General features: G+C 45.2%; 1 protein-coding gene across 3 annotated transcripts in view; it reads left to right on the forward strand.

The window, feature by feature from the left end:
• The window catches only part of gpc3 (glypican 3), an 81,601-nt gene that overhangs the window by 23,090 nt on the left and 31,955 nt on the right, over positions 1-26,556 (forward strand). For 2 of the 3 annotated variants that reach the window (XM_028959854.1, XM_028959856.1), the window contains exons 3-5: positions 17,212-17,915; positions 22,049-22,188; positions 22,416-22,541. In XM_028959854.1, coding sequence (XP_028815687.1) covers positions 17,212-17,915; positions 22,049-22,188; positions 22,416-22,541 — 970 coding nt within the window. The remainder of the gene's footprint in view (positions 1-17,211; positions 17,916-22,048; positions 22,189-22,415; positions 22,542-26,556) is intronic. The other variant, XM_028959855.1, reaches the window with a different exon arrangement.

Consider the following 26,556-nt stretch of genomic DNA (forward strand, 5'->3'; position numbering starts at 1 on the left):
TGTCTAGGTGACTGAAAGCTACTGAAAGGGTTGAGGGCGTGGCCCACATGTGGCTGTAGATGGTGAAGCAGCAGCCGCTGCATAGTCTTCATCAGGTGTGATGTCATTGTGACCGGTCTGGATTTTCTTTGGGACTGGGATAATGCAGATGATTCCACAGCTGAGGGACGTTCCTACATCCCAGGCTGATTTAAGATCAGAGGTTGTATCTAGGTGTAGATTGTCCCCTTCTTACCAGTGTGTTTTATTGCTGGGGTTTTATTTATGGATTGAGTTCCTTTATGGCATCTCACAGGCGACCTTTTCCAGAATGATGTACACCAGTGCGTTGTAATCCATAACTGATCTTCAAACCTGTGCAGCTAGACGTAAATCATGTCTGGCAAACTGCATTGGCATGATGCTGCCACCAATTGGTCCAGCGTTCTTGGGTTTGGAACCCTCACCTTCACTCCTCCAGACAGGAATGATATAATTATATTCGGGAGAGAGAGAAATGTAATGAGATAGTAACCCTGTTTATTACCATGATAGTGCCAGAAACAACATTTTTATGCATTTAAGTGTTGTGCAAAATAATATCACTGTCACGTCTGTCCTAATTACCCTCATGTGTTGTCCAATTCTCTAATTAGGGCATTTGCCTATTTATCGCCCATGATTCCTCGCGGTGTTGGTGCTACTGCACCGTACGCACATCCCCATGTGTAAATCTCTGCTGTTCCCGTACAGCCCGGAATGAATGTTTATTGGCTCCCATGCTTCTGTTCATCTTTTATGATTTTTCATGCTGAAACTGACGGGACAGTGGCGAGGCGCCAGTGTTGGTGGATGTATGAGGTGAACCCTGGACGGGACATCGAGAGCCGCATAGGGAGTGCTGTTTCATTGGTGGGTGGAGACGATGATGGACTTGGCAGTAGACGACTGCAGGAAGAAGGTCGACCCAGAGCACACCTTCACCCAGATCCTCACTCGCGTCTGGATAACTCTGGCCAGGATGCCACAGCAGAGAGGTCCAGTGTGTAAGGAGGAGGAAGTGTCCCCCTTTTTTTGTCAGATGTGCCTCTTCTTATATGTCCCTCGTTCTGTCATGCCGGAGACAGAGAGAGAGGAAGATAAATAGAAGATTAAACAGATAAATAGAAAGTAAACGGGCGTGGGAGCCTAACATGAACAAGAAAGTTTCTAGTTCTGTAGGAACAGCAAAAGACCTCGGATTGATGGAAGGGAAGGAATATATAAAGGAAACACTAATTACACAGGAATGGAAAACTAAAAGTGTAATGATGGGACACAACATAAAGACAAAAATATTGAGTGTAAACGTAACAAAATATTGATTTCTTTATTTGTACATCTGCTGTAGTGGTGTGTGTGTGTGTGTGTGTAACCTAATTAAAGACTCCCAACTGGTGTCAGACCCTGGGAGCCCTAACAGTCTGGAGAAAAGCACAGAAGCTCCTCTCACATCTTCTCTGTCATGGAGAGTAGAGCTCTCACCTTTTACATCCACACAGCCACCATTTTCTAATCCTAACCAAACTATACCCCTAACTCGGTTTACTTCCTGTTCTACAATTGTTAAGGATGTGACTGACATTTGCATGTAAACAGATAAAATAACTATTGAACGCATCACGTTACTTAAGGTGCTATTGACATGAAATTGTCATCAGATGTGCCTCATGCCTCATTTCTGGCATGACAGAACAAATGACGAGGCGCAGTCAACACACGCCAAGAGGGCTCCGCCTATTACCAGCTTGACAGGATGACTGGTCACTGTCTCACTACGCCTTACTCAGATGACGAGGACAGATGGTTTTATGACTACCTGTGGGAACTGGAGGAAGACGAGAAGCTGGGAGACGAGGTTCTCTGGGAGTTTCGCACCTAGTGCCCGCATCATTGCCAGTCAGTCTTAGCTGGGTTGCCAGGTTCACCCCTGGTTTCCTCACCTCATCACCTGGCCCTGTCTTCCAGAGCCCCGCCCCAACACCGGCACCCTGACTCCTCGCCAAGCTTCTCACCGTTTTTTCACTTCCACCTGGGATGCCAGGGTCACAGCCAGGTTCGCTGGCCTTTGTTTGTGTTCTCATCACCAACGTGGTGGTCAATTTCAGCTTCAGTCTCGGCCTCACTTCATCCCAGGTTCAGTGTTTACGTGGCATTTAGCAGGCCTGATGGACGACAGGCGAAGGGGTGGATCACAGAGCACAGGGCGGGTTTCCTGGAGAAGGCAGAAGGGTGGATCCATGAGACCTGCAAGACCAAGGGAGAGGGGGTCTCTGAGTTGACTTTGTCCCTGCTGGACGTGCAGATAGGTCAACCTGTCCACCCCCACTCCACCCTCCTACATTATTCCATCCATGTCCACTGCAATTTACCCTCACTGGCAGAAAACATTAGCATTGGCATGATGCTGCCACCAGTTGGTACAGCGTTCTTGGGTTTGGAACCCTCACCTTCACTCCTCCAGACAGGCATGGAATCAGAATTAAACTTTTCTAATATTAAGCAACAAAATGTATTACGTGAGGAACAGTTGATATGATGAAGACAAGACGAGATGAGACGTAATTGCTTGTCATGTGATGATAACTTACAAAATGTATTTTCATATAAACAAAAACGAGACATTATTTCCTTGCGTTATTATATCACGGTTTCTAGTGATGGTTTATAAGATGCCTGGGAGAATACGACAAAGCGATGTCTGGGAGGACAGATACAAGATCTTGTCAGTCATGATCACTAATGGAAAGTTAATAGGCCTTTGTCTTATGAAGTTAAGAGACATAGTAGAACCAATGTTTTACAGGTTAATCATTCCAGAAATGGAAGAGCTCAGAGATTATTTAAACATATTGTCTTCTACAGCATGCTGCTGAATTGAAACGTGAATTGAGTTCACGTTTCACCACGTTTCAGCTTAAGAGTAGCAGACGTCTTAATAGCAGAGCTCAGTGCTATTGTTCTGGGTTCTTGGTGAGATTTGAGGTCTCTGGTTTGCTGTGGACATGACTGTGTGTGTGTGATTTTTGTATTTGCGTGTGCTCCTCAGGGCCCTTTTCTTTTTCAGTGCTGCAACGTCTACTCTGATGAGACGGTGCTCTGTGCCTGTCCGATGGGTAAGATGTCACCTTTATGCCTCGCTGGGTGTAGAACCCATGGGGGCTCAGTGTGAGTCCTTTAGGTTTACCCATCCTTCAGCATTTCAGCAGTCTGTTTATCTGCCAAGCTGATTTAACCTCTGGGTGCCACCCTCAGCTGTGTGTGTTGCTGCAGTTATTATTAAACTGTAGGAATACAGTATACTGGAATAAAGTACCTGATGGGAAAGTGAAAGTGAAGTGATTGTCATTGTGATACACAGCACAGCACACTTTGCACATGACTAAATGTGTCCTCTGCTTTTAACCCATCACCCTTAGTGAGCAGTGGGCAGCCATGACAGCTTGCCTGGGAAGCAGTGTGTGGGGATGTTGCTTTTGCTCAGATCAGGATTTGAACTGGCAACCTTCTGATTACAGGGCCACTTCCTTAACCGCTAGGCCACCACTGCCCCTCCTGTGGCTGTCAGACCACCATGGCCCACTTGCAGCTTTATCTCTGCTATGGATCTTTACTGGATTTTGCTTTTACGTCTCTGTTTACCTACTGATGAAGAAGCTTTACTGTGCTTTGTGTGAACACTCCGTGACTATGTTCCAGTGGTGGTCTAGTGGTTCCACCAAGGTGCCACTGAGCAAAGCACTGTCCCCACACACTGCTCCCCGGGCGCCTGTCATGGTGCCCACTGCTCACCAAGGGTGATGGTTAAATACAGAGGACATGTTTCATTGTGTCAATGTGTGTTGTGCTGCAGTGTATCACAATGACAATCACTTCACTTTCATCAATCTCCAAGACATCATGGGAAACATCAGCTGAGATATTTGATGGAGAATGACTACATGCTGTATAACGAAGCTGATATCTGTATCTCATACATGATATAATTATATTTGGGAGAGAGAGAAATGTAATGAGATAGTAACCCTGTTTATTACCATGATAGTGCCAGAAACAACATTTTTATGCATTTAAGTGTTGTGCAAAATAATATCACTGTCACGTCTGTCCTAATTACCCTCATGTGTTGTCCAATTCTCTAATTAGAGCATTTGCCTATTTATCACCCATGATTCCTCGCGGTGTTGGTGCTTCTGCACCGTACGCACATCCCCATGTGTAAATCTCTGCTGTTCCCGTACAGCTGGGAATGAATGTTTATCGGTTCCCATGCTGCTTTCTGTTCATCTTTTAGTTTTTTTTTCATTAAACATTATAAATGTTGTGGCGTGACAGAAGAAGTGACGTTAAAAAGAGGTGCAGATGACAATAACCCACCAATCGGGTGATAAGGGTGAAAATGGTGATGGCTCCTCATCCCCTGGTAAGTTATATGCTGGACAATCAGGATGATTGTCTGTTACTGACTCCTCCTGCTCCCTGGCTACAGAGTTTTGGAAGAGCTGAAGTTTATTCAGTGAAGCTGATGTCATGGCTGGCTACTGCTGGGCAACCTGTCAACTGATGACAGCAACCGGTGCTGATGATTAGGAGTCCATAATTTGGGCCCTGATAAAAGGACGAAGATGACAGCAGACAGACGCTGCTGCATTGACGTGCACACTCATGTACCCTGGTTTATGTTTCACTTCCTCACATTTGCCACATTTTCACCTGTTCCTTTTCTGTTCTTTTCGACTGATGCCAGTTTTGTGTTTAATAAACCCCTTTTTTTCCTCGATGTCCTGCTTCTGAGCCTTCTTCCCCCTTGAGCTCCGAGACGAGACAGCAGCAGAGCAACCAGAAAACAAAGGAAAACGAAGGATTACAGCAATCCAGTATAGATATTATGAATGTGTGAACTGTGCATCCGAGATGGAGAGAACCTTCCTAACTCAAGCAATGTTTCTTCGATTGGAAATAACAGTTCTAAAATATTTTTAATTTGACAATCAAGTGACAAATCAGCATCAAACGTTACACCCAAATTCTTTACAGATGTACTAGGACAGGTTGAAAAAGCAACACACTCCAGTCTATATTCTGTCTATCCATGTCTCACCCCTTTGGGACCGATCACCAACACTTCAGTTTTATTCATGTTGAGCATGAGGAAATTGTGGGTCATCCAGTCTCTGATGTCCTTCGTACAGTTTTCTAGTTTCTTCATTTGGCTTGATTTGGGTGTCGTCTGCATAAAAATTTACATTCATCCCATCTCTACGGTTTAACTGACCAAGTGGCAGTATGTACAAAGAAAATAGCAAGGGCCCAGTACTGAGCCCTGTGGAACCCTGTCAACCAGCGGATCTAGTGGATTTAGTAGAATGTCTATGGTGTCAAAGGCTGCACTATAGTCTAAGAGCACTAGTACAGAGATAAGGTCCCGGTCAGAAAATAAAAGGTCATTTAATACCTTCAGTAGGGCAGTTTATACTAGGGTACGATTGATATGTCTAAAATCATACCAAAAATTTTCTAATATGTTATTCATGGTCAAAAAAGCACAAACATTTTCTAAGATTTTAGACATGAATGGAAGATGGTGGTAGTAGTAGCCTAGTGGGTAACACACTTGCCTATGAACCAGAAGACCCGGGTTCGAATCCCGCTTGCTACCATTGTGTCCCTGAGCAAGACACTTAACCCTTAATTGCTCCAGGGAGACTGTCCCTGTAATACTGATTGTAAGTCGCTCTGGATAAGGGCGTCTGATAAATGCTGTAAATGTAAATGTAAATGTAAGATTAGAAATAGGTCTGTAATTCGATAAAACCCTAAGATAAGAAGTTGGTTTTTAAGCAGTTGTTTTAGAACAGCTGTCTTTAGACACAAGGGAACATAGGATGAAAAAGGATGAGTTGATTAAGCCCAGAAGGGATTCACCTAACGTTGATAGTTGGAACGTCGGCGAACTGACGGGGGAGGGAAGCGCAGAGGCGGGACATTCGGGAAACAGGATTTTATTAAAAACAATAAAGAAAATACAAATAAATGCGGCTTGGGGGCCGAAACACAGTGAAACAAAGGGGAGAACATAAACAAGTGATCGCCAGAACTCGATGCGATCCTCTGACGTGTCTTGCGTTGTTCCCTGCACCGCGCAGGGGGGTGGTCCCGGAGCCTCCGTCAACCATGTACGGCAGCCCAGTCTGGTGCCTTCTGGGCACATGCAGCCCCAACTGCCCACCAATCCACGTCATCGCTTTCGTAGCGATGGTCCCACCGATGGTCCCGAGGGTCAAAGGGCAGAACATAAACGAGCCTGCAGGCGTGTGGCAATTGCCAGAACTCAAACCATACATATACACATACACATACACATACACATACACATACACATACACATACACAAGGTACCAGGTTCACACCAGAGCTCACCAAAGAGTTCACTAAAATGTCAGAGCTCCAGAGGGGTGGAAATCACCGGTCCTGATTGGCTACACCTGGCAACATCAGCTGTAGCCAATCCTGACAATATTAGCTCCATCAGTAATCTAGCAGGTATTGGGTCGAGGATACAGGTTGATGGCTTACTTGAGGAGACCAAGGCAACAATTTTAGAAAACCAAATGTATGTGCAGACTGATCCATGAGGTATTCAGGAAGAAATGTATAACTGCTTATCCACAGGATTATTATTATTAAAATGTCCTGTCTCATCAGATATCTTATTGTCAAAGTAAACCATAAAAGTGATGCTGTTTATTGCAGTTGTTGGCTCTATGGAATTATCAATAGCTCGTGTTGGTCTCAAATAAAATGGTGGCAAATAAAAACAAATATTGTTCTTGTTTTCTTCTATCAAAGAAGACAGATGCACAGCTCTTGCAGAGGATATTTGATTAAACGTTCCAGGCTAGTCTGAACACTTCCAGTGGAACGCCATTTCTGTTCCAATCTGCGTGAGTCATGGAATTAGTGTCTCAAAGTGCAGGATCCTAAGCATAAATGTGACCAAGAAGGGGTCTGAGAGAAACAGAACATGAGGATGGACAATCAGGTTCTCAGTTACATTACCAATACTAAGAACAAGAGTGTGTACACGGTTATGGGAAGGTCCTATCACACATTGGGTGACACCAAAGATATTACTGACTGAAGTAAAAGCTCTGTTTAAGGGATCATCTAACTAGGATAGTACGATATTATTGTAAATGTCCACCACAATTTTGGAGAGGAAATCAGAGAAATCATCTAGAAAAGCAGAGTAAGGACCTGGAGGTCTGTAGATAATACCCAAGGTCAGATGACCATCTGACTGAGATCTGGCTCCAGTACCAACGATCTTCCTAATCCATATTTCAACCACAGTGAAATCAGAATCAAACTTTTGTGGCTGCGAGTCACTGATCGGAGTCATAAATAGCTGCTAGTCCACCACCAAGCCAAACGATTCATGTGTTTTGCTTTGAACAGTTGAACCGTAACCAGGAGCATTTGTTTCTGCAGTCATCTTGCTTAACCAAATTTCTGTGAGGCAGAGAAGACTTTTCTGTAATGAGTTCATTAACCAAATAGAGACCTAAAATTTAAGAGACCAAGATTTACAGAGCCACTGTAATGGTACTGACTCCTCCCCCTCCGCCTGAGGTGGTACTTCTGTTACTGTCTCCTCCTCCTGTGGTGGTTCTCCTGTTACTGTCTCCTCCTCCTGGAGTGGTTCTTCTGTTACTGTCTTCTCCTGAGGTTGTTCTTCTGTTACTGTCTCCTCCTCCTGAGGTGGTTCTTCTGTTACTGTCTCCTCCTCCTGAGGTTGTTCTTCTGTTACTGTCTCCTCCTCCTGAGGTTGTTCTTCTGTTACTGTCTCCTCCTCCTGTGGTGGTTCTCTTGTTACTGTCTCCTCCTCCTGTGGTGGTTCTCCTGTTACTGTCTCCTCCTCCTGGGGTGGTTCTCTTGTTACTGTCTCCTCCTCCTGAGGTGGTTCTTCTGTTACTGTCTCCTCCTCCTGAGGTTGTTCTTCTGTTACTGTCTCCTCCTCCTGTGGTGGTTCTCCTGTTACTGTCTCCTGCTCCTGTGGTGGTTCTCCTGTTACTGTCTCCTCCTCCTGGGGTGGTTCTCTTGTTACTGTCTCCTCCTCCTGAGGTGGTTCTTCTGTTACTGTCTCCTCCTCCTGTGGTGGTTCTCCTGTTACTGTCTCCTCCTCCTGGGGTGGTTCTCTTGTTACTGTCTCCTCCTTCTGGGGTGGTTCTTCTGTTACTGTCTCCTCCTCCTGTGGTGGTTCTCCTGTTACTGTCTCCTCCTTCTGGGGTGGTTCTTCTGTTACTGTCTCCTCCTCCTGTGGTGGTTCTCCTGTTACTGTCTCCTCCTCCTGGAGTGGTTCTTCTGTTACTGTCTTCTCCTGGAGTGGTTCTTCTGTTACTGTCTCCTCCTTCTGGGGTGGTTCTTCTGTTACTGTCTCCTCCTCCTGTGGTGGTTCTCCTGTTACTGTCTCCTCCTCCTGGGGTGGTTCTCCTGTTACTGACTCCTCCTCCTGAGGTGATTCTTCTGTTACTGTCTCCTCCTCCTGAGGTGATTCTTCTGTTACTGTCTCCTCCTCCTGGGGTGGTTCTCTTGTTACTGTCTCCTCCTCCTGGGGTGGTTCTCTTGTTACTGTCTCCTCCTTCTGGGGTGGTTCTTCTGTTACTGTCTCCTCCTCCTGTGGTGGTTCTCCTGTTACTGTCTCCTCCTTCTGGGGTGGTTCTTCTGTTACTGTCTCCTCCTCCTGTGGTGGTTCTCCTGTTACTGTCTCCTCCTCCTGGAGTGGTTCTTCAGTTACTGTCTTCTCCTGGAGTGGTTCTTCTGTTACTGTCTCCTCCTCCTGTGGTGGTTCTCCTGTTACTGTCTCCTCCTTCTGGGGTGGTTCTTCTGTTACTGTCTCCTCCTCCTGTGGTGGTTCTCCTGTTACTGTCTCCTCCTCCTGGGGTGGTTCTTCTGTTACTGACTCCTCCTCCTGAGGTGATTCTTCTGTTACTGACTCCTCCTCCTGGGGTGGTTCTTCTGTGCTGTTTTTTGAGTTAGTTTGTTGTTTAGGCTTCCGTGCCTGTTTTCTTAAATTTTTTTTGTGTTTTCTAATGACACTTGTTGACTTGGTTGAGCGTGTTTTTTTCTGTAATGGATGGGGATCATTAGTGATGAATGATGTGCATAGCGTAAACTCCAGTGTGCCTGGAGGCCAACAGTAATTGTTGTGAACAGCCATACCAGCAGGGGAATAGATTTGGCTTGTGATTAAATGCTTTTTCATTTCCATGATCCAATAGTGGAGAAGCCTTCCGCTCACCATGTCATCCATTTGACTCCGCCCTGTTAGTCTTCTCCACCCTGTTACTATTCCTGGTCTCTTTATTTAGGCCATTACTTGTCTGGGTTTTGGGTTGGGAGACAGATGGATGCATGAATCCAGGCTTCCTATCAGCTTCTCCCAGGGCTTTCTTCCAATTTGTTGTCTCCAGCCGTTTCCTGTGGGACGACCCCCACTGCTCCGTTTCGAGGTGGGGAAGACCCCAACCGAGGGAGTTTACTGAGCTCCACTCATTTGTCAGCTTCTCTCTTTTTGTTTTCTGATGGTGCCAGAACGTTCTTTTCAGTCTGTGTGTGTGCCTGTTATTTATTTTTAGCTCATAAGAGAATCTAGCATGGTTCTAGATACTGGACTGCAGAAATGATGTGTCGTGCCATGTGAGGTTAAGGTCAGTTTTTAACGAGCAAGTGGAAGAACAGCGAACAGAAAGTTACGTAGCATGTAGGGATCGTCCTCAACAACAAAAACCCCACAAGGGAGCAGGAGACACCCTGAGGGTGATTAGAACGCTGCACGCATGTGGAATCTGTGCCCAGGGATCACACATGATGGTTGTACAGGTTATTACTGTAGATGGAGTAGCAGGATGGAGGGGACTGGCTGAAGGACAGAGGCACAGTCTAAACATAGGACTTACTCTCCCCTTCCAGTCTGTCATACACTGTGCTCAGGTAATATACGAGCCTGACAGACTGTACTGTGGTCTCCAGGGCAACCCTCAACTCCCCTTCTCCCTACGTAGGAGTCTGGTCTCCACAACGGTGTGTGTGTGAGGTCAAGGACAGTCTCAAATGTCCTGCCTCAAGCAACTCCTGCCTGCCCCCATGTGGGCCACCACACACACACCCACACACACACACACACACACACACACACACACACACATATGGTCTCCTCCCCAAACTACAGGCAGAATCAGTCCAACTGCCCCTGTGATACAGGAAAGCTGAGGACTAGATGTCTGACATCAGTCCGAGAGACAGAGAGAGAGATAAAATGGTCTGAGGTTAGAACTCTTCTGAACGTTGTGCTTATACTGAAGGATCTGAATTGGATTGAGGAGCCAGTGGTTGGTATTTATACTTCATAGTATTTGTATAATTCCATCTTTAGTGTTTCTCTGGGAATGGAACCGTGTGAGCAGGAGCAACGGCGGGATTCAGAAGCCGCCGGCGCTGCATTGTGTCTGGGTTTTTAATATATATAGCTGCATTTTTCATCTGTGGGTTAGGCCAGTGCAGTAATGAGGGCCAGTGGGGCAACAGCATCAGGGGAGGGGGGCAGGTATGAAGCAGAAAAGACGTGTGGAGGACAAAATGTCCACCACTGATTAATAACACGCACAGCCACTGCTGTAGCAGAGGTTTTCTTCTTTGTAGGACCGTAAAGTAGGTGAGACGGGATGAACAAAGGGACGGGAAGAGAAAGTGGAGGTGTGTGAGGGGGGAGTGAGAGGAGACATGGTCTTTGATCATGTAGCTGTCGGGCGGAGTCCCAGAAGACTTAGTGCTGTGAAGATGACACAGCCTGGAAGGTGTGGGTGGAAAACTGTTCCTCTCGCCTTCCACACATGAGCGTATGACAAAGTCTTCTACAGAATATAAACAATAATGGCTTCCTGAGTCACATTGAGAGTCATCATGAACCATCATAGTCCAGATTGTGACTGATGAAGTTCTGTAGGTTGTGGTAAAATGGAACAGACTACGGGCCACGGCCATTTTAATAACCGGCTCTGGCTGCACATACACCAATACACACTTTTTAAAATGGTGTGGTGCAGGGCTCTCAGGTTCTGAGGTTTGCTGGTGGCCGGGGATGGGGGGTTGGCCGGGGAACACAAGCTTGAAGGCTTTGACTCCTTTGTAACACATTCTGTAGGAATTTCCGTGCAGGGAACTTTAATCATGTGAACTTGTTGAATTGCGTGCATCTCATGCTCAATGCGAGAGACGTGAGAGCCCTGGTGTGGCAAATCAGACACCATCAGACTGTCAGTGTTGACGAGACCAACTGAAACCAGTTGCGTTTTATTGCCCTAATTTATTTTGTGAACTCTGCTCAGAACACACATCTCTATTTTTACTTTACATGGGATCTGCATTGCACAATCGGAACAAATTACGGTGGATTTCCTCTGTCTGCTAATCGAATGTAGCTGGTGTTATGGATTGGATGTCCCCTGTTGTGGACGCAAGGCCAGATCGGATAGAATTTTTCCCCTTTCAGTAAAAAAACGAGGCATGTGACAACAGAGTCATCTGATAATGAGATGGCATACATTTCATAAGCAGATGAACACCATTCTGTGTGAGTTTTTAATCTATTTATTACATTTCCTTTCAATGTAAACTAATTTGTCCACACTCATGTCTGCTGTTTTCACTCGATCATGTCTGAACAGGGAAAGATAAAAAGCTTTTAAATGACCAGTTCATTTTGTGCTGTGTGTATTTTTGTTAACACAGTTAACTATACTGAAGAGGAAGCATTCATGCAGATTTCCATGATGAAACAGCTCTTCCCCAGGATTGGTATAATCTGGGCATGGGTGGCATCACTGGCTGGATTCCGACAGCAGACGGCCATCCTCCTCACCTCACCTCACAGAACAATATCATCTGACATCAAACATATGAGTGTTTTAGAAAGAAGATTTTCCTGATTCCCCTGCTGCTGTAAATGCTTTCTCAGAGAAGATCCAAATTTCAACTTTCTGTTCATTTTTCTGCGTTTGTTTCTTACTTCAAATGAATGAATAATTAATAAATCATATAGTTTATGAGCCATGGTAAAACATCAGGTCATTTCTGGAATATATACATTAATAGCTGATCGAGTAGATTTCAGCTAGACAGTAGATTTCAGTATTTTCTTGTCAAGGATCATTATCATCCATAATGATTTTTATTCCATTGATCCTCATTGAGCCTTCAGTAAGCTGGACGTGGGGAGAGGAGAGGGGGAGATATGGCTCCTCTGTCTTGCTCTGTCCCGTTTCCCCACCAGGAAGCTCAATAAAAATCTGATAGAGGGTGGAGGAGCCTTTGGAGGCCTGAGCCGTGGGGACGGCCTTGTCACGCTGTGTCACTTGTTTCTGACATGTGAACATTGATGTAACGCTATATCTGTATTTTTTTGTTGAAGCTCCATCCCCAACCGTGAATGAATAAATGGGAACGCTGCCATGGCTACGTCCATATGGCCGTCCTGTTGTGTTTGGTAATTGCTTCTAGCTCCTTCCAAATGACCTGGGAAGGCGGCCTACCGTCCAGTTTAGTCAGACTGCTTCGAACGGTCGAGTGGCAGCAGCAGACGGCTTTGGAAGGAAGTGAGAGGGAACCGGAGCGATGTCCTTCCCCAGGCCTGGTGGGATCTGGGGGGACAGGAGGGATCGCAGGCAGTCGTCCCTTCACCTCACAGCATGGCTGCCTGGAAGAGATGGTGAGGCTGTTGCTGCTCTTTCTGCTACGTTATCAGACAAATGCCACAGACGTGTCGCTCTGTGACCACAATCATGTTTTTCTTGCCACAAATCATTGAATAAATAATAAGTCGTTTAATTTGTGACCTAAATCTGCAGCCACATGATGGTTAGCAGTAAGCCAGGCTGCTGCAGCAATGAAGGAGTTGGGTTTCTACTGACTGGTTTAAATAGTGGAGAAGCTGTCTTAATTCTTCAGGTTCTGTTCTGGCAGGTCCGAGATTGATGCTGTGTTGATCTGGCGCTGTAAAGACGGGACAGTAGAGGTGATGCAGTGTCTGCAGGCAGCAGCAGGGGGGTCATGGACCATTATCCACACCTGGACGAGTCACCTGTGTCCCTGACACACACACAGACTCGTACCCGACTCCCATCATCCACCTACTTCCTGTACTAAAGAATCCCAGTTTACCCTTCAGACGGACTCTCAGTGGCCAGCCTGCCTCTCCACATCCCTCTCTCCCTGACTGTGAGCACATCTGTCTCTCTCCACCCACTCCTCCAGGCTCTTTTATCTGTCTCACTTCAAACGGGACCGAATATTTTCTTTCATTACACCATTGCTTATTACATGCCTCTATTAATATGTATTGGGTGCTGGTATATTTTGGTTGAGGATAATTGGATGGAAAGTAAAAGATTCTGTTTATTTTCGAGCACAGAACGACACGGTGGGACATCAGAGGGATGCCAGACTCCCTCTCCCCTCCTCTGTTCACATTCCAGGCCAGAATCTTCTTCAGTAGACGTGATGAAGGACGAAGCTGTATCTCCACCAAGCCCATTAAAACAGCGCGTTCAGTGGCTCCGAGAGTGAGACAGTGTAATGCTGCTGTTGTCTGTCTGACTCGCACTTCCTGTGTCTGTGTGTCTCTGGCTACTCCACTGCTGCTCGCTGCCTTTGATTTGAACTTCAGAGTCAGATGCCCCTCTGCTCTGTGTCCTTTACACTCACACCCATCCAGATGTCTGTGTGTTTGTGTGTGTGTGTGTGTGTGTGTGTGTGTGTGTGTGGGGGGGGGGGGGTGTAGAGGTACAGTAAATTATTCTTATTCTGTTTTCACCCCAGTGTCTTTCTGGCCTGTGGTGCGTTCATCAGGGCTTCCCAGAATCCACTGGGCCTCCTTCCTGGAAGTCCAACTAAACCTTTCCCCGCCTACATCCCTCCCAAATGTCTCCAATTTCTCTACGAAGGCATGGCACATACCACACACATACACACACACACACACACTCCTCAGGGACTGGTCAGATTTGTGGACTCTGTTCACTGTCTCAGTGTGTCTTAGTGTGTCTCTCAGATTACCCACCTAATTCAAATCAATGTCCTGGATCACAGTACACACACATACAAACAGAGGAGGCCGTGAGTGTGTGTGGGCTTCTGAAAGAGAAGGAACGTTGAGAGAATATCAAATGTACAGTGCTTGAGTGTGTTTGTTTGCGGGTGGGTGGGATTATATATATATGTGTGTGTGTGTGTGTGTGTGTGTGTGTGAGAGAGGCCAGTGTCAGGGGAGGGATTGATTAGTCTGGTGACTGTGGTCCTTTATTGATGATTGCAGCCCTGTGGACTTGTCATCATTTGTGTGATGGAGTGTGTGCTGCTGCATTGGTTCTGATGCTACAGCAGCGAATCTCAACTTCATCTCGCCTCAACATACTGCTGCACTGGACGGTGACATGGTGAAATTGGTGGGCAGCCACGACAGGCCCCCGGGGAGCAGTGTGTGGGGACGGTACCTTCATCGAGGGGACATCAGTTGCACTTTAGCAGACCGGGATTCGAAACGGCAACCTTCTGATTACTTCCTTACCCAGGCCATCACTGCCCACATGTCTCTCCTTTGTATGTGTCCAAAACCAATGTAATCTCACGTCAACGACTTTGTCTCCAAAACACCCCACCATAACTGTTCCTCTAAGGCACTAATTCTCCTAATTCTGTCCAGAGAGTCGCTGCTCTAAAACGTGGGTTTCAAAACTGAAAAATAAACTCTGCTTTTTCTACATAAACTTCATTGCAGGATACACAGCGTCTACACATGCATGCAGCATCCCAGTATGTCTCTGTCTGTTGTATATGAGGCACATTTCCTCCATTAGATGATATCTGATCTGTGTTCTGCCAAGACTCTGCAGCAGGTCCATCTATGACATCATAAATGACCCTTTTGACCCAATTTAGTCTGTTCATCTGTCTGTGTGTTCGGCATCTCTAGCACTAGTCTTAGGTTATACAGTCCTACACACGGCTTCTGCCCGATACTTGGTGATGATGTTTCTACTGTGAAATTCTTATTGTGTGCATTGATTTCTGTGCATTTGATATGTGTAGGATTATTGGGTCCTTTGTAGTTGTTTCACTTCATGATTTAAAAATCTTTCCCGTTTATGTTTCAGATGTTTAGTGAAATGATGACACATTTTGTTGGAAGTCACTACTGCCTTGTACAGAGCGGTTTATCATGGACTTAAAAATTGCACACACCCTGTTAAAATGTTACCTTTGATGTCACCTACCATGGGTACAGAAAGTATTAAGACCCCCTTAAATTTTGCAGCCATTTGTTGCATCTTTTTATGGGGCACTGTGTGTACATTAATACAGAAAAAAAAACCTTAAATGATTTTAGAAAATGGCTATAATATAACAAAGAGTAAAAATGTAAGGGGGTCTGAATACTTTCCTTACCCACTGTATATTAATGTACAAATCAATATGGAAAAACAAGATGTCCCTCCAAAATTGATGTAAAGACGAAATGAAAAGGAAAAAAGATCACGTAGGCTGACAAGATACCTACAACAATTCCAAAATCTAAAGACCTTAACCAGAGGTGGGTAGTAACGAGTTACATTTACTTCTAAGAGTTGGAATACATACTTTATACATGCATACTTTTTACTTTTACTTGAGTACATTTGTTTGGTAGAATCTTCACTCTTACACTCGACTTGTTACTTTTTGAAACCCTTTATTTGCTTTATTTTTGCCTGACAGATGCTGACACTATATCTAACATGTGACTATGTTTCACCATTCAGACTTAGTATAATAATCACATGACACCATTTTACCAATTAGGAATAGTTTCTGTAGAAGAAGGAATTAGCGTAATCGTTTAGCTATTTTATTTAATATATCAGTGCTAACACATATAAGTGAAATCTTTCAGTAACGTGTAATCTAACCGACTAACCAACTCCTGCCAAATGAGATGAAGCAGTTAGTCTAGTGGTTCATTAAGGATTATTGCAGAGGATAAATCACATTTCTCAGTGAGGGCTTTCATAGTCTTGACTGAAACATTTGAACTGTGGTACCATCATTGTTATCCAGTCCTGGTCCAGTGATTAAAGTGTTCATAATGTGAAATATTTATCTTACTGCAACTCTGATGCACCACAACACAAGTCTTTTACATTCCCTGAGCTTGGTGGATTCTTTCTGGTCCAGTCATGATTCTCCTAATAAGCCACAGAAGAAGTGTGCTGGAGACCCATAATCCACATTGATGTCCATTTTCACCTGAACCAACAGCCCGCATGGAAGGCTGAAACTGCACAGTGGCATTTCATCCCTGTCTTGTTTTTACAGGCTGCACTTGTGCCCTTGAAGTGGTAACACACACACACACACACATTGGTGGATGAATGGTTTGTCTAACCAAGTATTTGGAAACCATCTGGTAAGCACAATATGCTTTTCACCTTTGCTGGAGCACAGCAGGATTTACGACTCCAATTCCCAGATCCCCCTCATTGACCTTTCCCCCCTCTGTCTGTTGAGTTAATGGACCCCAAAATATTCCATTCTTCCTGTGGCCTAAAATGCTCAACTCCCTGTTGCTCTGATAGAATTCTGCTTTTATTCCAGTGTAGATTTTGCAGGCGTAAATCTCTCTTCCATCCCCAGTTTTAGCTTTGTGTTCTCTTTCTTGCTCTTGGCAGGAGACATGATAAATGCACATGATTAAAGTACTTATGGTTTTTTAAAAGTAGTTTCTCTCCAGTGGCAGTAAAATACGTTCACAGTTTTTTCCCTAAAGGCAATTTTGTCACCCAAATCTCCCCCCTCTTTAAAATAGAACCCATGGAACTGAGAGTACAGGTGTGATGTCACTAGAACACTGATCAGGGTCATTTAGGGTGGTAGGAGCCTAGCGGGTAACACCCTCGTCTATGAACCAGAAGACCCAGGTTCAAATCCCACTTACTACCATCATGTCCCTGAGCAGGTCACTTAACCCTGAGTGTCTCCAGGGGGGACTGTCCCTGTAACTACTGATTGTAAGTCCCTCTGGATAAGGGCGTCTGGTAAATGCTGTAAATTTAAAAATGTCTTGTGTTGACTCCATTCCCTCCATTCTTCTCTCTTCTCCAGAAGCTTTCGAGATTGTGTTGCGTCTGGGCCACAACGCCACACTGCTTATACTCCGAAATGAGTTTCCTGCTTTGGGGGGCGGAGCCTCTGGCGTGGTGAGCCAGCTCTTCCGGGAAGTCTCGCTCTACATCCTGGGTTCGGACGCTCGCATTGATCACATGGTGGATCAGTTTTTCACCCGGCTCTTCCCGCTGACCTTCCGCCGCCTGCTGGGTGGGGGCGCCACCCTTCCTCTTGGCTCTGATGACTGCCTGCGTGGGATGTGGCAGAAGGGCCCCAACCATGGTGCTTTCGGTCCCTACCCAAAACTTCTGATGACCCGACTGTCACGCTCGCTCCTCACCACTCGGATCTTCCTACAGGCCCTGAACCTCGGCATCGAGGTGGTGAACACCACCCAGCACCTGCGCGTGGGCCGGGACTGTGGCCGAGCCCTGCTCCGCCTCTGGTACTGTCCTCTCTGCCAGGGGCTGCTGGATGGGGTGCGGTTGTGCCCAATGCTGTGCATGGGGGTCATGCAGGGCTGCCTGGGTGGAGCCCGGGAGGTGCAGCCCCAGTGGAGGAGCTTTGTTGATGGACTGGGCAGACTGGTGGAGGTGATGCAAGGGGAACAGGACGTGGAGGTGGTGGCGATGGGAATCCCGACGCTGGTCAGATCCGCACTCAGGCACGCCATGTCAGGGAGGAGTCGCATTCATTCACTGGTGAGTACTCATCACATGACTTGACCTGATCTGAGCACAGAACCATTCATGCAACTTTTACTTTACTACCTGCAGTGGTGCAGGTAGTAAAGTAAAGTAAAGTAAAGTAAAGTGGAGTGATTGTCACTTGTGATACACAGCAGCACAGCACAACGGTGCACACAGTGAAATTTGTCCTCTGATGGGATTTAACCCATCACCCTGAGTGAGCAGTGGGCAGCCGTGACAGGCGCCCGGGGAGCAGTGTGTGGGGACGGTGCTCTGCTCAGTGGCACCTCAGTGGCACCTTGGCGGATCGGGATTCGAACCGACAACCTTCTGATTACGGGGGCGCTTCCTTAAGCGCTAGGCCACCACTGCCACACTGATGGTAGTGGTGGCCTAGCAGTTAAGGAAGTGGCCCCGTAATCAGAAGGTTTTCAAAACTATGAATGAACACGTGGAGTTATGTACTTAACAAAAAGTGGAGACCTGGCCTCCACAGTCACCGGACCTGAACCCAGTCCAGATGGTTTGGGGTGAGCTGGACCAACAAGTGCTAAACACCTCTGGGAACTCCTTCAAGACTGTTGGAGAAGCATTTCAGGTGACGACCTCTTGAAGCTCATCGAGAGAATGCCAAGAGTGTGTAAAGCAGTAATCAGAGCAAAGAAACTAGAATATAAAACATGTTTTCACGTATTTCACCTTTTTTTATTAAGTACAGAACTCCACATGTGTTCATTCATAGTTGTGGCGTTAATTCTACCAACGTAAACGGTCATGAAAATAAAGAAAACACATTGAATGAGAAGGTGTGTCCACACTTTTGGCCTGTACCGTACATGAAAGGTGGCATACAAATATCTGGTCTCTGCCACACAAAAATGCTTTTCATCCCTTCTCAGAGCAGCAGAGAGATGCTGTGGCCGGGATGAAGGATGACCCCAGATGCTGACACACTTATTGGGGGTCAAAATTCAGATTACATGACTTTTCACACATATTCTGTCCACAAAATGACAGGTACTGCTTGTGATTTCTGTGAACAAAACAAAGTGGCACAAAACGTTGTACAGCGCCAACTACAGGAGTGGAGGTTGTAGTAACAGACTGATTCTGATCTCTGCTGACCTCACTAAAGAAAACGCTGGACAGCACCACCTGGTGGGCTACATCTGTATTAAAAATATTGACATTTGATGTCTCAGAATCAATGCAATACCAGCACGCAAAAGATCACGGTATATTGCTGTATCAATATTTTCTAGCACCCCTAAATACAAAACAAAATGATAATGACAAGACTAAGTAATGTGTTGCCCTGGCGGTTTGATTCAGGTACTTTGTGTTGCTGGGCTGGATGTGTTCTTGTCTCAGGGGGTTATGAGGAAGTCACTAGTCTCAGTGGTCAGTATCTGGGCGTCTCCTGCAGCCTTCAGATCCAGACCCCTGAGGCCTGCTGCTGCACAACACAGTGGGAGACTAAGGGGATCAGGTTTGGTGTGGAAGGATGTGTGCAAGGGTACCTGTGTGTGAGTGTGAACTCAGAGGCTGCAATTTACTGATAAAGACTCATGTGGAGAGTTTCACACACGCAGACAAATTCAGTTTGAAAGATTGTATGGGCGAGAATATGCACTTAATAAAAAGGCTTCAATGATAAAATGAATGATTATAGTTTAGATTCCATAAGCTTAACATTAAAAAGAGAAATTTGACATATTTCTTTTTAAAACGTGGTCGTGTACATGCTGATTTGTGATTATTTACTGGGTCAGCCGCGTGTTCTTTAATTCTGTTCTTTTTCTCTCTGTTTCTCTGGAGCATCCCAAGTCCCACAAGGACTGAGAGAGGAGAACAGAAATGCAGTGAGAGGAACCAGCAGCATTAATCAGGACATGAAGCCGAGCTGGAGCTGCATTAGAGAGAGATATGGAGATGTAGAGAGTAGTGTCATTGACCGAAAATCTGTGTGTGTGTGTGTGTGTGTGTGTGTATAAAATGTCCTATTGATTTTTGGAGAGATCACAAACAGGCTGTGTATGCGAGTGTGTGTGTTAGTCTAATCTTCGAGAGCTGAGGTTCTCTGCAGTTGCTTTATAAAGAAACATTTAATCCATGGATGCCAAATATTTCCAATAATCCAAATATTTGTATTATATTTATTATAGAAACAACTGTTAATATACTTATGTTCTTTTTCTCAAAATGTCCTCAAAGTATCATGATGGCAAAAGGTTATATCGATCCCGTCTGAGGGCCTTGATATTAGTCAGATTATGTGTGTGTGTTGCTGTATTTTATATGTGTTGAACTTGTAATAAATATTAGGGCGTATCCCACGGTTTTTGGGCCACGTTTTCAGAACATGTTTCGTGTGTAAAGAGAACAACGCACGAGTTATTTTCCTGTGTTTTATCTGAAGTGGTTTTACTGCGGTGGTGGGCGGAGCTATCAGTCTGCACTTGTGTGAAAGTGATTGGACATTAACTTGGGTGGTAATAGGCAATAATAAGTAAGACACTTGCTTATTATTAGTGTCTCCAGGGGGGGACTGTCCCTGTAACTGCTGATCGTAAGTCACTCTGGATAAGGGCGTCTGGTAAATGCTGTAAATGTGACTTGCAGGATGGGCTTTTTGTCATTGGTGCTTACAGTTTAACGTCTGCTATCCGCTGATGGGATGTCTACTGCGAGCACCAAAGCCTGTTAAACTGCAAATTAATGTCCAATCACTGGACATTTCCACACCAATTTCTCAATGAATTACAAAACCAATGGGCAGAACCAGACAACGTTACACAAGTGAAAATAGCAGGAACAGAATAATCTCAACACCGTGTTAAATACACTGCTCAAATAAATGAAGACGTCTTAGATCTGAATGATTGAAATATTCTTATTAAATACTTAAAATCACACAAAAAATATCCATGGAAATCAAATGTATCAACCTCTGGATTTGGGGGTCACACTCAAAATCAAAGTGGAGAAACAGTACATGCTGATCACACTTTGATGTAATGTCCTTAAAACAAATGGAAATGAGGCTCAGTAATGGGTGTGGCCTCCACGTGCCTTTATGACCTCCTCCCAGACCTGGACTAAAGCATCCTCCAACCCCTGGACAGTCTGTGGTGCAACATGGCGTTGGTGGATGGACCGAGACATGATGTCCCAGATGTGCTTAATTGGATTCATGTCTGGCGCAAAGGCAGAGGTAGTGGTCCTGCTGCTGGGTTGTTGCCCTCCTACGGCCTCCTCCACATCTCCTGATGTACTGGCCTGTCTCCTTGTAGCGCCTCCATGCTCTGGACTCTACGCAAGACCTTGTTTCCACAGCTCGCATTGATGTGGTGGGGTGGTAGAGCCTAGTGGGGTACCACGCTCGCCTGTGAACCAGAAGACCCCTTCAGATGACCCCTTTACCACTAGAGTGAAAGCACCGCCAGCGTTCAAAAGTGACCAAAACAGCGCAGGAGCTGAGAAGTGGTCTGTTGTCACCCTCTGCAGAACCACGCCTTTCTAACCGCACAACAGCAGTGTTGCTTCCTAACTCTACGGTTTGAAGTATGATCATCTTGGAGTTATACTGTGTTGGTTAAGTGTTGCCTTAATTTTTTTTGAGAGGTGAACCTTCATGTGTGCCGGGAAATCATCCAGCTGAGCCACAAAATCCCGGCATGGCAGCTCGGTGTCTCTGAGTGACCCCACGTAATGTAACCCCAGGGATGTAATGCACGAGTGGATACATGACGGCGTCCTCCTGACTACATGGCATCAGGATTCTCCGCTCGGCTTTATTCACTTAAGGCGAGCTGAGCACAATTAGCTGCTAACATTACACGGCAGGATCAGGGATCCCAGGGGAAATTAAACCACCGGCAAATCATTAAGAGGCATTTGCATTTTTATTGCACCTGAATAGCAGGGAGAGAAGGGGGGGACACCGGTTTATTGTCACGATGTTGTCCCATCCAGGCGGCTCATTTGCATTCAGGGTGTTGCTTGAGTGTTCTGAGTACAGAAGGAACAAGTGAAACAATGACTGGGCGTCTTTGTCATGAAAATCCGTCCTGCCGCAGGACAAGACAGGAATGGGGACTGTTTGCTGTGTCTTCAGTGTGACCTTGCTTATTTGTGTGTCTAAGGTTAGTGGTGTGTGTGCGAACACACCCCAGCGCACAGCCCGTTCTGCTGCAGTGGCCCTCGACCTGCCACGCCCCATAACCCGCACCTCACAGCCGGTGACCTCGGAGCACCCCGAGGAGACCCTGTCCGGTCGGCGCAGGTACCTGATTTGAATATTTCCAGTGAGTGTCCCGTCCCCTCCCAGCTTCTCAGTACACTGTATCTGTGTGATTGTGTGTTTATTTGTGCTCAGTGGGGCTGTTTTGTGTGTGTGTGTGTGTGTGTGTGCATGTGTGTGTGTGTGTGAGAGGCTTACAGAGGGACTCATTAACAAGGTTAATTTGGTCGGGGTCCGCCAGTCATCACCCTTCTTCTCTCTGTCTGCAGGGAGTTCATGACTCGTTTGAGGAGCTTTGGATCGTTCTACAGTAGCTTGGAACATGTTCTCTGCAACCAGAAGGAGCAGCCGCTCAACACCTCCCTCTGCTGGAACGGACAGGAAATGACTGACAAGTAAGGGATTTTATTTGGGGTGTTTTTCATCAAAAACGAACACACTTATTTCTTATAGCAAATGAAGAATGTAAGTACAATAGAAAAATGTGGAGTGACTCCACATCCAGAATGAACAGTGAACACTGACAATGACAATGGCTCATAGGAATGATGGGTCAGGGGGTGGTAGCAGCCTAGCAGGTAACACACTCGCCTATGAACCAGAAGACCCAGATTCAAACCCCACTTACTACCATCGTGTCCCTGACCAGGACGCTTAACCCTGAGTGTCTCCAGGGGGGGGGGACTGTCCCTGTAACTACCGATTGTAAGTCGCTTGTAGGGCGTCTGGTAAATGCCAGAAATATAATGTAAATGTAGGAAGGAGAGCTTGAAGGAGGTCAGGAGAGTTTTGGGTGAAAGTCCTTGTGAAGCACTGCAGCGCTGTGCCTTCATTAAGGGGACCTCAGTCTGCTTCTTACCTCCTAAACCACCACTGCCCCAAAAGGCTTGACTAAATTGACTGAATTTACCTTTGGGGTCAATAAGATATCTATCTTTCAATCCATCTACCTATTTAGCCCCTCTAAAATGTTGCGTCCCTGATGTGGTGAGAATGAAGCACAGCTCTAGGCAGTCTTTCCTGATCCTGGAGGATTGGATTTTGTGATATATGATATAACAGCTTTATTAATTCCATAGATCATCATTTGCCACTAACAGTGACATCTTTTCCTGTTCGTCCCTTTTTAAAACTGTGTCTGCATCATAATGAATGTGTATGTAATAAGTGTGTGTGTCTTTTTGAGGAATTGAATGTGTGGGCAGGTTCTTCTGTGTTTCTACATGTATGAGCATGTAGAGAGCTGAGATCCAGACAGGAAAATGGCCACGTTGCAAGCAGATGATGAAGCACTTGCCTCAGGGTGCCGAGGCATGTCAGCTGGACCGAGAAACCCCACAGGGCTTAACTGGGCTGTAGGATGAGAGATGGAAATGGAGGAATATAGGTAGAATTATCCATAAACGGACCGGCCTCTACTCGCTTGCAGAGTGCAAGTTCATCTGTGAGATTTTAACAAGGCACCAGGGACCATGCAGACCAGGCAGATACTCCTCTCACTTTTCATATTTTCAGTATTCATGATTTGATATCTCACTATTTTCAAACTGGAGCTCAATGCAGCAGGTAGATGCTTGTTTGCAAGTAAAAAGCGAAATAAGAAAGAACCACTTTATAGCTGTCTATATCTTTAACGATGAGCTCGATCTTTAAGAATAAAATGGGAGGTTATTGCAGTGGCTGCTTTACATTTTCTTCTTTGCTGTGGCAGTTTTCATGTTGGTAAGTCACAGGTTTCCAAAGTGCTCAGTTTGGCCAAAAACACAATTTCTGCTGTTCTATGGATCTGACTGAAAACAATCGGTCCCTGTTATCGTGGTACCATTTACTCTGCATGGGGGAAGACACACCAAAGTCGGTCTGAGATCATTACATTGAAATGTTGCCTCTCTGGCATAGAAACTTTCCATTTTTTGATATGGACCTGAAAGGAGGTGGACAAACCGAACCCCTCAAATTGTGATCAGCGTCAGGCAACTATATAAATCAAAAAGATTATTGAAAAATTCACTGCCAGGACATTCTGGATGATTTAAACGTGCTCCCAGAGATCCACAACATTCTTTTATTCATGCAGAGCCCCACACTTTTATTGCCTGTTCGGAGAAAAAAAAAAGTTCAGTGGTGGCCTAACAGGTAGTGACCTCCTAATCAGAAGGTTGCAGAGTTGAATCCCGGTCCGCCAAGGTGCCACTGAGGTAATCTTGATTAAGGCACCGTCCCCACACACTGCTCCCCACTGCTCACCATGGGTGATGGTTAAAAGCAGAGGACACATTTCACTGTGTTTCACAATGACAGTCACTTCATTTAAATATAGTGGCAAAGACAAATTTAGTTTAGTCTTTATTTTTGATTGAACATAATCTTGACACTGCTGTTGCTCATATATTCATTTACAGTCCAGAGACAAATTTCTCCTTCCTGCCAATGCTCCACTTTTCACAATTTGGCTAAATGAAGTACAGGAGTTCACACTTTATTCACAAACTGAACACAAAGGTCCAGATGAGAATTGGAGAAATGGCTTTGTTTAAAGCTTTTTAGATATATCAAGTTTCCAAGGCCATTCAGTAACTATATATGACCTGGAAACTGTCACGTTCCCCTCGAGCTCTGGTGATAAATGGAGGACGCAGGTTGAAATGAGAAATGAGTATTTTATTAGAGAGAGAGAGAGAGCAGGGGAGACCCGGGAGCTTCGGCGTGGCGGAGCTGTAGCGAGCCCAGAGGGGAGAGTAGAGTTCCAGTCCTACCGTGGGGTTCACTGTCGTTACAGACAGCATGCGGTGCGGCGATAAACTCTGGTTGTGTGAGGGAGACCAAACGCAGGACTAAAGGGACCCCCTGGTTATAAAGAGGAGTGGACAGACCCATTACCGCTAAACTAACCAATCACCGATCAGAAGTCATTTCCCCACTAAGCACCCGTGATTATCACCACTTACCTGTGATGAAGAACAGGTGGGAATAATCAGGGTGCTAGTGAGCCCCGGAAGAACACACACTAATACATGGGAGAGTTCGACCGCTGGGGGCGTGGCGGAGGTGGCACGAATGTTACAGATTCACATGAGTATTAACCTGTTAACAGCCTGCAGAAAGATATTAACCAGGGACACAAGAACATCGATATTCATATGTCCCTAACGAAGCAGTTCTCTTCATTATTTATATTATAATTAACCCTGGGTGATGATCTGCCATGAGGGATTGTATGATTTATAATTTACTGCGGAAATGTCATTTGATGTAATGAAGATTTGGGATGGGACTGACACTTTTGAGAAATGATCTTTATATGAGGTTGGGTCATGGTCCAGAATGTTCCAGATCATACCTTGTTCTTCGTTCTTTCCCCTGACATTTATATGTGTAAAGAATTTTATAATATTTATAATATTTGATATACAATATGAAGAGCTGACGTCATAATTAATGTAACGTTACTTTTCTTTTTGTCCTCCCCGGGGCACCAGATAATTTAGGACGTCTTGACCAGTAGCAGGTTATTTCTAATTAGACGGAGGAGGGGTGTGGTAGTGTGGAAAGGGGTGTGACCTAATATAATTATTATTTTGGCTTGGAAAGCCAGCTTTTTGGCATGAAACTTGATACACACCTTCTTCTAAAGTCAACTTAATTTTCTTTTTAATTTGTTCACCTCCATTCCTCCATTCTCTTTTCTTATCCCTCCATCCTCACATTCACTCCCATGCATTTTCAGCCCTCCAACCACCACACATTTCAACCATTCACCTAATGTGACCAATTCAACCACAACCAACCTTTCTCCCCTCATCCCCCTATCCACTACTCCTCCTTTCATCCCTCTGTTCTCTCATTAAGCTCCACGCATTTTACAGAGCAACAGTGGTCACACTCACTGCCTTCCAACCACCACACATTTCATCCATTCAACCAATGTATGCAATTCAACCAGAATCAACCTTTCTCTACTCATGTCCTTTCTCATTTTCATCCCTCCATCATTCCATTGAAGCCTATTCATTTTAAAGAGGAACAACATTTTCAGTCATCCAACTAAAATAGTTGACATGTCCCCAATGTCACTAAATTTACCGTAAGTCACTAAGTCATTTTTGCAACATGCTCCAAATGTCACCAAATTTCATGTGACGCATCGTGACCATGGGCCATTAACATTTTTTTAAGTTTAGCATGCCAGCAGTAGCATGCTAACATGCTGTAAACGTCACTAAATTTCTTGTGTTAATATGTCAGTTAAAGGACAAACATCTTAAATTTTCACGAATTTCACAAAAAGAATTTTAACCTCTCATCTTTTTAAAGTTTTACAATTTCACCTATTCCATGAAATTAACTAATTCAACAACGATTCCATTCTTCCTGTTCCTTCATCTACTCTTTTAACTTTTTATAATTTTA

Source organism: Denticeps clupeoides, chromosome 18 (genome assembly GCF_900700375.1).
Source record: "Denticeps clupeoides chromosome 18, fDenClu1.1, whole genome shotgun sequence".
In the NCBI taxonomy this organism is placed as follows: Eukaryota; Metazoa; Chordata; class Actinopteri; order Clupeiformes; family Denticipitidae; genus Denticeps; species Denticeps clupeoides.